The 12,147-nt window shown below is 33.9% G+C and overlaps 1 protein-coding gene across 2 annotated transcripts in view; it reads right to left on the bottom strand.

Annotated features, from left to right (window-relative positions):
- Positions 1 to 12,006, bottom strand: part of LOC116345342 (protein PRY1-like) — a 17,447-nt gene extending 5,441 nt beyond the window's left edge. The window contains exons 1-3 of one of the 2 annotated variants that reach the window (XM_031774612.1): positions 10,447 to 12,006; positions 10,087 to 10,234; positions 7,154 to 7,330 (exon numbers count right to left, since the gene is read on the bottom strand). In XM_031774612.1, coding sequence (XP_031630472.1) covers positions 7,154 to 7,330; positions 10,087 to 10,234; positions 10,447 to 10,733 — 612 coding nt within the window. In that variant the 5' untranslated portion in view covers positions 10,734 to 12,006. The remainder of the gene's footprint in view (positions 1 to 7,153; positions 7,331 to 10,086; positions 10,235 to 10,446) is intronic. The other variant, XM_031774613.1, reaches the window with a different exon arrangement.
- Positions 12,007 to 12,147: the final 141 nt, after the last annotated feature.

The raw sequence follows: 12,147 nt of genomic DNA, 5'->3' as shown, positions 1-12,147 counted from the left end.
CTCTCTCTCTCTCTCTCTCTCTCTCTCTCTCTCTCTCTCTCTCTCTTACTATGCTACTGTATTTCGCTCCTGATCTCCCTCAAATAAAACTCTCATGAATGTCATATCAAATTTAACGAAGCAAGACTTGCAATAAATGTCGTGACAAAATAACTAATGCTCAATGAAATCGGAAAAGTGAAATAAAAAACGGTACATATATAATACAATTTAAAAGGAATTTTTTTTATAAGCAGATCATCAACAAAACCTCATAGAAAAAAATGATGTCGAGAGAAATAGAAAAGAGAGTGAATGTTGCAATTTGTATCTACATGCATTTGGATCCCTTCCAGTTCTTTGCTGTGATTTTATCTTTAGATGTCTTTCCTTCGTTATTTTGTTCTGGCTAAAAAAAAAATTGCCATCGAGTTGAGTTGAGTTCATTTGTGTTCGGTTGGGGGTTCGCTCGTCTATTTCGAGGTTTTGTTATTGAGGACACACGTTCCATAAACGAAAAAATGGGAGAGAGAAAAAAAGGATTACACTCAAAACCGCATGTTGGTACAAGTGCATTGAAAAGCATACAAAACAAAAGGGCTGAATATTTTGCTGCCAAACAAAAGAGTTTCGTTTTAATTTGAAATGGAATTTGTATTGATTTCACATTGATATTTGCCAGAAAACTGCCATTGCCAATCGCCAACCCAAACCGAAACTATGATGCATATACCGATTTTGATGATTTATTACAGTGCTGTGATAACGACAAGATAAAATGCAGCAAAGATAACAAACGATGCACACGGTGTTCATTCTTTTTGTTCATGATATTCGTTGCCAGGCGTTATTACAATTGGCATACATACGTCATTCCCAGATCGCGTGACCCTATCACTTACCACCATGTACAAAATATAACAAGCGTAGCAAAATTTTGAATCTTATTTTACTTTGTGAAGTTTTCGGCCTGCCAAAATCAAACCAATTTACACACACACACACCATCGATACGAGATTCGTGCGAAAAAGTGGTAAAATGCCATGTTTCGTGTTTATTTTCAATGTGTGGCACAGAAGAGAAAATGAAAATTGCCAAAATCGACCATTCTCCAAACCGGATTTCTCGTGCCATAAACATTCCACGGTGTATAGAACGATAACAAAACAACTTTTACTTTTCCAAACATTGTTTTATCGCCAATTATGCAGAATATTACTGCATATATTCATGCATATTAAAATTGGTTTTCGACTACACGTTGACAGTTCACTACCGGCAAAGTGGTTCAACACGCGCTATGTTGAATATTACGGACCGAACTATCTAGATCTTGTTAGGCTATTTTCCAAATATCACCTCATTTTCCAAATTAACACCTCGTAACGCTATAACCTTATCTGTGCAGTTCATTTTAACCGAAAAACACAGACAATTATTTGGATTTTGTCATCTGGATGTTTCAGCTCATCTGGATGACGTTAGGCGATGATACGAAATGAAAACAAAAGAAGTGATTGTTATAGTTATGGTAGTATTTTTAAACCTATACAATACAATAATCACTTCTATTGTTTTCATTTCGTATCATCGCCTAACGTAATCCAGATGAGCTGAAATATCCAGATGACAAAATCCAAATATATTGTCTGGAAATACAACAACGAAAAATCAGTTTTATGAACTTTATGTACCACATTATTCATCAATGGCAATTAACACACCAGGGTACTGTACATGCAAATTTTAATCCATTTTTTTTTTTTCATTAAAAATTGGAACATTTTTGGCTTTAATTGAAAATTAAACAAACGCGAAAACCTAACCGAATACAAACAGAGAGATGCATGCATAATATAGTCTCTACAACTATAACTTCTCATGTGATACGCCATCCAGTTAAAACAACATAAAACTTTCTGTATACACAAAACATCCGAAAAGCTTGCGTACTTTCCTAAGCATTTATTACTCTTGTAATAATAATAATGGTTGGCTCGACAACAGCACTGGTTTGCGTTTTTTGAATGAACATTTTTTGTTTTTGGTTCGTTGTTCATCGTCACTAGCAGCGTCGCGAATTTCAATGCTAGAAATATCCTTGAACAAGCAACTCACAACAATGCCTTTAATGTAATAATGTTCATCATCACGGTTTCTACATTTCTTTTATGCATAATCATATGAAATTCACGCATAAATGTCGCACCGTCGTCTACTACAAAAGAAACAATCCAATTGATATTCCTCACAGTTACACGGTCGCCTTGCTCGATTTGCTATACTAATCAAATTTTATAATGAAAGAAGGTCTTCTCTCTCGCTCTCTCGCTTCTTTTTGCTTTTATGCTCAACTTCAATTCTTCTTCCTTGTGAACACATGGAACTACTCACATACAGTGGTGTTTAGAGTTTGCGTAAGATTTTTCTCAATTCGTGCATGCTTTTGATGAGATCTTATTTTTTTTCTTTCAAAGAGCCCGTTTTGGGATGTTCGAACATGCAGGCAATAAACTTTCAAAAACGGAATTTCTTCAATATGCATAATGCATTGCGCGTTAGCATTCTTGTGTGCTTGAATTGACGCATAATCAGTTTGAAGAGTTGATAAGAGCATATCCGTTGATTACATAAATAAGAAAAATATATCCTTTTTCGCTACAAAATCATATGCTTAAAAAATCATATGCGAAAATACAATTCAAACCGTCGGCATGGAGTTATTGCTTCGCATATGAAAGAAGATTTCGTTGAATAAAATAAATCGTCTGTCCAGATGGGTTCCTTTCAATCTTCACTTTTGAAATATTTTGAACATTCTTCGCGCACTATATATTCATGATTTTCTTTTTTTAAATGGACTTGAGTAAATTTCGAAATACAATTCAAAATTTAAGTACTTATCAATGTATCTCCATTATTCCACTAGCAGTTGTTTCAGTAATTGAATATTTCTGTAGAAAATTGTAACAAAAGCGATAAAATGAATGCACATTTCCGAACAAACTTTTGCAATGAATTGAAAGAGCCAGACATTTTCATCTTTTGCATTTACTAAAACCGCTTTTTCTATGGCTTTTTCATCGAGTTGGTAAAGTTGTTATTTTTTGATGTTGTTGTTTCTTTCTCTGCTCATGTCTTGTTACGTTCAAGTGACCGATTCACAATGGGCTATAATCATTAGCTAAAGAAAAACTTTGGAACAATTAACGACGCGATAAAATAATGCACAAATGTTTGATACAACAGCAATTGCAACGGCGATAAGATTGTAAGACGGAGAGTTTCATATATTTAAGCGAAATAATGAAAATATGAAAGGTAATTGTATAGTTAATTATCTAATGAAATGACTTTCTATTTATTCCAAATAAAATTACAATAATCACATTATCTCAAATAAAATGTTGACAATGAAATCTCTACCTAAAATTCAACACCAAATATTTCAAACAAAGATTAGTCAGATATTGCTGATAATTCATAGAAACACAGAAATTAAATAGTTTTTGAGACTTGAATTGTATATTAAAATTATCAATGATCTGTTATTTCGTCTCTCCAAAACGATTTAATCTTCAGCATATTGTCTCCACTTCTATGGTATGGCATTTTTATGATTTTTTCAATAGTTGTTTCCCACGAAATAAGTAAATCATCATTGCGTATGTCTGAATCGCGTAACTCAATCAGAATTTTAGCGTCTTTTTTAACTTTTTTTGATGTAAATTTTTCGAAAAAGCACACTTCCGCCTGATTTTTTTTCACTTGAGTTTCATACACTTTGGAGCCGTCGATGAAAACGACGACATATGGATCGCAATTAGAATTCTCATCACCGATAAACTGAAGTGGATCACAACTTTTGTCCGAATTAATTTTCTTGTAAGCCGAACAGCAATCTATTACCACCAAAACCTGTAAAATTTCATACCACAATAAAATCATCCTATGAAATTCATTACTAACAATTTGATACCTGTTGATTTTATATTTTGTTGCAGTCGCTTTTCTATTGGACATGTTTTTTCCAATAAATTTATCGGCTCATCGAACAGCTTTTCAATTCGATGTCTGACCACTTTTAAGAAGTCCAATAGACATTTTGTTAGGTCGTCTTTTTTTACGCTCACAAATTGTTGTTGAAGCAATCTATCTTCAATGCAGACTAGCGTTGATTCAGAGTTTTGCTGATCAGTAACACCATCACATCCAAAATTCATACATTTTAGCATACCATTAGATCTATGATAATTGTATCCCATTGGATCATGCTCGAATGACATCACTGACGACACTTGCTTCTTTATGTCCATCCATTTGGGACCAAAATCATACAATACAAATTCATTGCTATACATTGAGTATATGAATCGTTGCGGCGAAACAGTAGCTCTTATTTTTCTCCAAATAATACTGCAACATAAATTTTTTATGAATAGTTTATTTGTTGTATTACAACAAATAAACCGTATGAAAAAAACTTCATGTTGCAGTATTATTTGGAGAAAAATAAGAGCTACTGTTTCGCCGCAACGATTCATATGTGCAATGGATTCAGCCATTTAGCGCCTAAGGTTGCCAATGAAAATTCATTTTCACAAAATTTAGAAGTAAATGGAGATGTCAATGAACAAACTGAAGGAATTGTTAATTGTAGCCGACTATGGTGCCATGCACCAATGCTATCCAATCTACTGAAAACCGTATGTAATCGGTATTCGCGCAACGTTTCAATGAGAGGAAAGTGGCTTTTGACAATTTTGGATTAAAATGTTTTATTAGATCGTCAATAATAAAGACCAGTTGTGAGATTGCAGATAATGGAGTGAAAGCTACCGATAAATGTTTTCTGAAGCTAGAATTTTCATTCATAAAAACGTTCAGTGCTCACTTAATTTATTATGTATTATGAGAATAAGTCCACGTTTGTCTCGAATTCAATATCGGTAGACTTTATCAAAATAAAAGTGTCTAAAATAGTTTTCATTGATTCTTGCATTTTTTTTTACGTCATTTTCTAAGATTTTGCGTTCAATTTCATCCGATATAGACTCTATCAGCACATCCTTCAACTGGTAACCATCAACGATGGCATCAAGTAAATTACGTATCTCTGATGCTAAATAGATGGCTGTACCAATTTTTGGTAAATAACTTGCTGCTGCCAATCCAGAATCAATTACTGAGGATCGATGGAGTTTTTTTAATTCCATTTGCATTCTCATCTCGACCGATTCCACTTTATTATCGTATAGAAAAAACTTGATATCTGCTATTTTCACACTACATGATACGAGTCCAACCATCGTCGTTATGAATTAAATGTGCAGTTTTAACACCATTGTGTTCAAATAAATGTTTTCAATTAAACTATTCACAAAATTTCAGTAGACTTTATGTTACTGATTGTCATCCTACTGTCGACTCTATCAATTTATATATACTTATGTATATAAATCGTGCCAAAATAACATTTTTGATAAATTGTTGATAATTTGACTCAACTATTTGAGTTAGTCTCTTATCTTAGTCTTGAATTTTTTTGCAATTGTGAAATATCTTTAAACTCTATTTTTGCTAACACTAAATCAAGGCAATTGGTGCCTTGATGAATATTTGCTTTAGATATTTGACTGATTGAAACATGAATTGAAAATGAAATTAAACTGAAGTATACATGGAAATTGTATTTTTGCTTTGATTTGCACCAAGTTGTATTTTGAATGAGTTATAATTTGTGTTTACATGTAAATGTCAGAACGATGATGTCACTGATGTTCTGAAAAAACCTGTCAAAGTGATTTTGAAATGCGCAAAAAATTAAAGGTTTGACATCTGGATTTAAGTTTAGCAAATAAAGGATTACAAATGCAACGAATCATTAGTGTTTTTCCTGCTCCTAATATTTGTAGTGTTTTTTTTCTCGAAAAATTCGTTCAATAGATTATCGTCTTGAATTTCGTGCATATTTCATGTTATTTATTATTTTTGATTTTTTTGAAACAAATTTGTACGCGTTACAATAAAATTGTATAAGAACAAAGTTGAACATGTTAAATACGAATCAGCATTCTATAAGCGTGACCACTTCTGTAGTCATGATAGTTGCAAGTAATCAAATATAGTTGCTGACTGCCTTCTATAGTCAGGAACCTATTAAACATAAGCCAAAGACACGAACCACAAATCGCGGGCTATTCTGTATAAATACCAATCTATAATCCGAATAAAGTCAGTCTTCTTGACATAACCAAATCAACAGTTAAGTTAATAATACCAATAAATCGGGAGTACATTTTTATTATCAAATATGGAAATATTGGAAATAACTATCACTTAAAAAAATGAAAAACTAAGCAGATACGTAAATCATATTTTAAATTTTATTCCAATATTTGAGACAGCCAGTTCATAGTTGAACTGGTGAGAACTAAAATGATCAGAAATCTCGTTGAAAATAAAACCTCTAAACAATTTTTTTTTAATTTGATTATTACATTCAGCGGACAGTTTTTTCCAAACACATTTCATTGCATAGGATTGATTTATCTTGCGAAAACACGACATAAAAGCAGTCACAAGTAACATTTCAAGCGCACAGCTGGCAAAATTTGCCCATGATAAAAGAAGAGCATTTTTTTCAGCTCTGAACTGGCTTTATTTTGTACTTAAAAAATAAACTCTTATTCTCTGCTGAAATGATATTTCATTCAAGTGACCGATTCATAATGGAACATCATAACCATTAGCCAAAGAACAATTAATGGTGCGAAAAAAACAAAGCAAAAATGCTTATTTGATATGGTGACAAAACAATAGAAAGTAAGCAATGTCTCACTTGAAAAGCTGCTGTTTGTTCTTTCTATTGTGTTTCTCTTCGGTTTCTGTTCTCTCTGGCAAAAGATGAAAGCATGAACGATAGAGAGAGAGAGAGAAAAGTACGGTGGAAAATCCCAAATGGATTTTCACATTTCACACTCACGTATACATGTACACACACGCAAAGTTTTTGATAATTTTCATTTTCTTTTTATGATGACGATTAATCTTAATGGGCAGTTGTGCGTGCGTCGTCTTTTGTATTATATTTTTTTTTCGCTTCTCATTTAATAAATCGCACTTGTTGAGATTATGGTTTTCTAACTATGTATTATATAAAGTTCTACTTACTTCGGGCGATACGGTGAGTGCTTTTGCCGAATGTCGCGCTCTATATTCATTATGCCAACACAAACAGTCTAGTATAAAATCCTTGTCCTGTACAAAGCTGCTGATCGATTTGGGGCTTTCGTCACCGGCACCACTCACACTTCCATCGTTGCATGAATCACGATTTGAAAATGTCTGCCGCATTCGCACCGAAACAGATAGCAAAAACAAAGAACAATTACCCATGGTGTTAAGAAAGAGAACAAAAAAAATGCTCATGCACAATATGTACAACGAAGACGGCGACAATGACGACGGTGGTGACAAGCGAGAAAATCGAGAGATGAATTTATTGCGATTCAACACCATCACCGTCACTACTGCCACAGACAATTTTTATGTGTCGAATGGTAATGGCATTAACGGCACAACAACAACAACACCAAACAAAAACAATGTCGTTTCGACGAGTAGTTGATCGATCAAATGGCACGACTAAATCGAAAAATGTGAAATACAGCACCTTTTGCGTCAAGTACTCGATATTTCACTTGGTGAGTTATTGCAAAGGCCAAAGGTCGTTTTAAATATTGTTATTGAGACATTTTAACACTTTATATGTATACATGCATATATGGTGCATGCTAAGAAGCAGGAGCCACCTCGACTCGATCGCTCGAACCGACAATGTATTCCGAATTTGTATACTTTTTTTTGTGTTGGCTTGCATTATAACAGCATTTAACAACTACGTGTTACGTTGATGAATGGCAAAAAATTAAATTTAATTATAACAATAATAATGTGAATAGTAATCAAATAGCAATTATTAGTATAGAAAACTGCAAATGTTTTGTACCTATCGTTGTCGTCTATGCGCAGCGCACAACCAGGGGTTGCTCGAAATCAACAACAACAAAAAATACAAAACGCGAAGAAAAGAAAAACACAAAAATTTACATCACACACGTGCTTCGTTGATGATATTGGTGGAACCTTTCATTTTTCTTAAGAGACTGTAGGTTTTTTTACTTTTTCTCACATTTACCAACAACATTACATTCACTGTAATGTAAGCGAAAATGTGGTGCAATGTTCTGGTTTCCCCTGGGCTCTTTTACATTCGCTGTTTTTTCTTTTCATTCTCATTCAAATGAAATAGTGAATTCAATAATTATTTTTTGTGTGTTTTGCATATGTATCAAAGGAAGTAGTTGTGATTACGCGCGCGCGTTTGAGCTAGATATATATTTTTGGCACAAAATAACGCTACCCACTGGGGCTATAAACGAATATAATGCATATAAAGATAGTGTTATTCATTTACGATGAATATATTCGCTCCATAGGCGGAATCCAATTATTAAAATATAGAAGAAACCATAAAATGAATTACTAGATGAAATACACATCTTTCTGTTACTTATATTTTTCGGCCAAAAAAATTTAACATTGGAATGAAAATCGACAATGGCATAGAGGAAGGGAACGAAGAAATCGAAAAATAAAACTACTCTGACAACGACATTATGAAGGAGAACGTCTTAATCAAATTTGCCATTCCACGACATTGGTTTACAAAATGATATTTATTTATGGAGAAACTTTGATTTTACTCATTCTCTCTCTCTCTCTCTCTCTCTCTCTCTGTTCCAATTCTACGGCATTCAATTGGATTTTATTGCCATTTTGAAAAAACAAAACAAAATGCGTAATGAAATCGGACTTTATAAATGTATAAATTGATTTAATGCCTTGTCCAATCGCGTTCGCAGCTCATTCTATCCATTTAATTTATATATATTTTACAATACACGAATGCATTTCATCGTTTTTTTTTTGTAAGAAAAGCTACCAGCGAACTCAATGTTAGATATATTCAACTTTAGAGAAAGAGAGGGGGGGAGAAAATGCCTTTTGAATGCAAAGCTCATGCTTTACCATGGTTATGGAGTCAATTTAAATGTACGCAGCGTGAGTGTGTGTGTTTTAATGTATTTTGTACTTTAAGAACTCTAAAGGGACCTCCGCAAAACACTTGATACACTATTGTTGGAGTGTATCCAGAACGATTTGTTATATTATCTTATTGTTTTATTACTGCGAATCATGTACAGCAAAAACGACGTGCTCTCAGCATCTCCAATCCGAATTTATTTCAAATGAAAGAAAATGGATAGATGGTTGCCCATTCGCACTGGCTGAATAAATAACGGTGATAATTTGTGAATGGTGTTGACATCAGTTTTCAGCACGTGGAAATTTACAATATGCACACATAATCAAATTTACTGTTAAATACAAATGATGTATGTAACAATCATCAAATGAGAAATGGAAATGAGAGCGAGTGACATACAGACGCTGAGAGATAGACGTAGAGACCTAATGAACTGAGATTCATGGGAATGAAAAATAAATTGTGATAGGTCATGTGATGTGACAATTTGATGAAAGTATGCATGTCACGATGGAATTTAATACTGAACGCGACGAAAACCCCGAGAAAGAATGAAGAAAAGAGCGTGTGTGCTTCATATATGGAGATTTTTTTTTTTCGTTTTTTGTTTTGCGTGCACTTCTGCCGTCACTTCCAACAATAAGTATAATTTAAATGTGCTCAACCATGCTCTGTTCGCAGGCAGAAACTATTGGCTGTCTGAATGTGTTCACTCAATAAAGTGTGTGTCATTCAGATTAGTTTATAAGAGAAATGAAAGGATAGAGAAAGAAGTGTTTTCTTTATCTCTGCATTTTGCTGATTAAGCATTTTATCTCGTTTGTTGTTTGTGTTACAATGAAATTCGTTCTACACGTTAACCGAGACTCAACAGATTCAATTTATGTTTTTGGCATGCCTTTCAGCAACAAGAAGTTTCGAAAGACAATTGATGTAAGTAAAGATATTGGTAACATCATCAACAGCATACCGAATTAAATAAGTATGTATGTACCTTTGATAACAACGGTCGATTATCTAATTCATCCTGATTTGGTTCACTAGTTCGGCTTGCATCGCTAACTGCGCTAACGGGTCGTCTACGCTCTAAATCACAAGCTGCAACACGTTTTCGTAAATTGGCCATCACAATTGCCTCTTCGCTGTAATCAAATCAACCACATTTTAACACATTACTTTTGCATTCATGTTGCGGAAGTTGGTAAGTGAAATGGTAAAGTAAAAAGTAAATTTTCAAAAAGTGAAAACTCAAGTAAAGAAACTTTTTCGATGGAAAATGACTTTGATTAAACCGAGAAAGATAAAACAAAGATGGGACGATGAGAGTCAAGAATAATAAATGAGGCTAATTTACCGTCTTCGGCTGGGTATTAGCCGTGTATTGATGCCCGGAACGGTGGCAATTGGTGTAACACTAAATTCAGGCGTCGAAAATTGTAGACGCTTTGATCCGCCCCCACCTTTTCGCTTCAGAATTGGTGTTGTTGTTGTGGTTACAGCAGCAGCAGCAGCAACGGCCGTACCCGGCGCCTTCTTTTGTAGAATACTCAATTCAATTAAATCATTTGTGCTAGTTGATGGTGCTGCCGATGAAGATGATGGTGCTGATGCTTTCACACTTGAATTTGTATTAATTGCCATTGCAATGTCAATTTTCAAATAGCAACGGTCCGGAAATTGATTAAAATTCGCTCTATGTAGATATTTTCTTGTTTTGATTGTATGTTTGATGGCGTTTCTATGTATTTACTTGTCGTAATCGAACATTTATGTGGCTTTCAAACTATGTCAACAACATATGTACGTGGATGTGTTGTCAAATATCTAATATATTCAGAATATTGCGGCATCTCTCTAACGTTGTTATTCGTTAAGGATGAAAGCAACGACAGAAATAAAAAAAAAACGCTTTATTTCTATCTTTCTTGTCTAGTCTTTTCCCTTTTTCACCTTTAAAATGTTATATACATAATTTATCTACATTCTAGGCACTGTTTATCAATAAAAAATGTTATCGACATTTATTTTTATTTTACTTTGATGAAACTGCCCTAAATTGTAGTACGTTGAAAAAAAAAAAACACATGAATTTCAATTGCACTTAAAACTGTTCTTCAATATTCGGTACGAAATGAGTGTGCGAGAGCGAGCGAAATGTAATAGATAGAGATAGCGCGCGCGAATGAGCGGGCGAAGAAACAAAGTCGAATAAATGGGTTAAATGCGGTTTGTTTATGCAGTTATGCGTCAAAAACCATACGCATTTTCCACACACGAGACACTACTCAACCAAATCAACACTCACTCAACCATCCGACGAACTCACTCTAGCTCTCTGTTTGAATGAGAAAATGAAGCTTTTTTACATTGCGTTTGTGATACAATTACAAGTATGAACTGCAAGCATGGTCAAACGATTTGAAGAACATCACTAAGCGGCCAATTTTATTTGAATATATACTCTTTTCGTGTGCGTGTGCGTGTGTGTGCGTTTGCATGCAGAAGCGAAAAATGTGGATTATTCTACAATGTTTATTTACAACCATCGAAAATTCGCTTCGTGACGATTAAATTGATTTGTTGATTGGAAATGCGCTTATGATGAGAAACGTGAGAAAAAAAATGTGGAACGATCGCTTAATTTATGTTTTCTCTCTCTCAACAAAATTTGTATTTTTTTCTATTCACAAATAAAGGTAAACCACACAGTTATTATTCTCGTAAATAATGTTTGGCTTTCAACAGTCAAGTGGATTCACGGTGTTGTTTACGTTGTCGTTTGGGGGATTCAAAATATTGTTTTATTTGATGTGTATTTTTACGAGTGGCAAGAACACGAAAATAAAGTGTTAAAGAGTGAACAAGAACAAGTAGTGTGTTAGCAGCAGTATTTTGTAAGAGTACTGTGCGATTGGGTGGTTCAATTCGAACTGAACTTTCGTTGTCGGTTTTGGGCCACTGAGACCGATGGAAATACATCAACCAGCATAGCACACAATAATAACACAGAATAATAACAGTTCAACGGAATCGAAAACTATATATATACATAAAG

Source organism: Contarinia nasturtii, unplaced genomic scaffold, assembly GCF_009176525.2.
Source record: "Contarinia nasturtii isolate CC-2019 unplaced genomic scaffold, AAFC_CNas_1.1 Cnas_scaffold_1240, whole genome shotgun sequence".
Taxonomy (NCBI): domain Eukaryota; kingdom Metazoa; phylum Arthropoda; class Insecta; order Diptera; family Cecidomyiidae; genus Contarinia; species Contarinia nasturtii.
The sequence above is the reverse complement of the archived record's forward strand: the minus strand, read 5'-3'. Positions and strand labels throughout refer to the sequence as shown.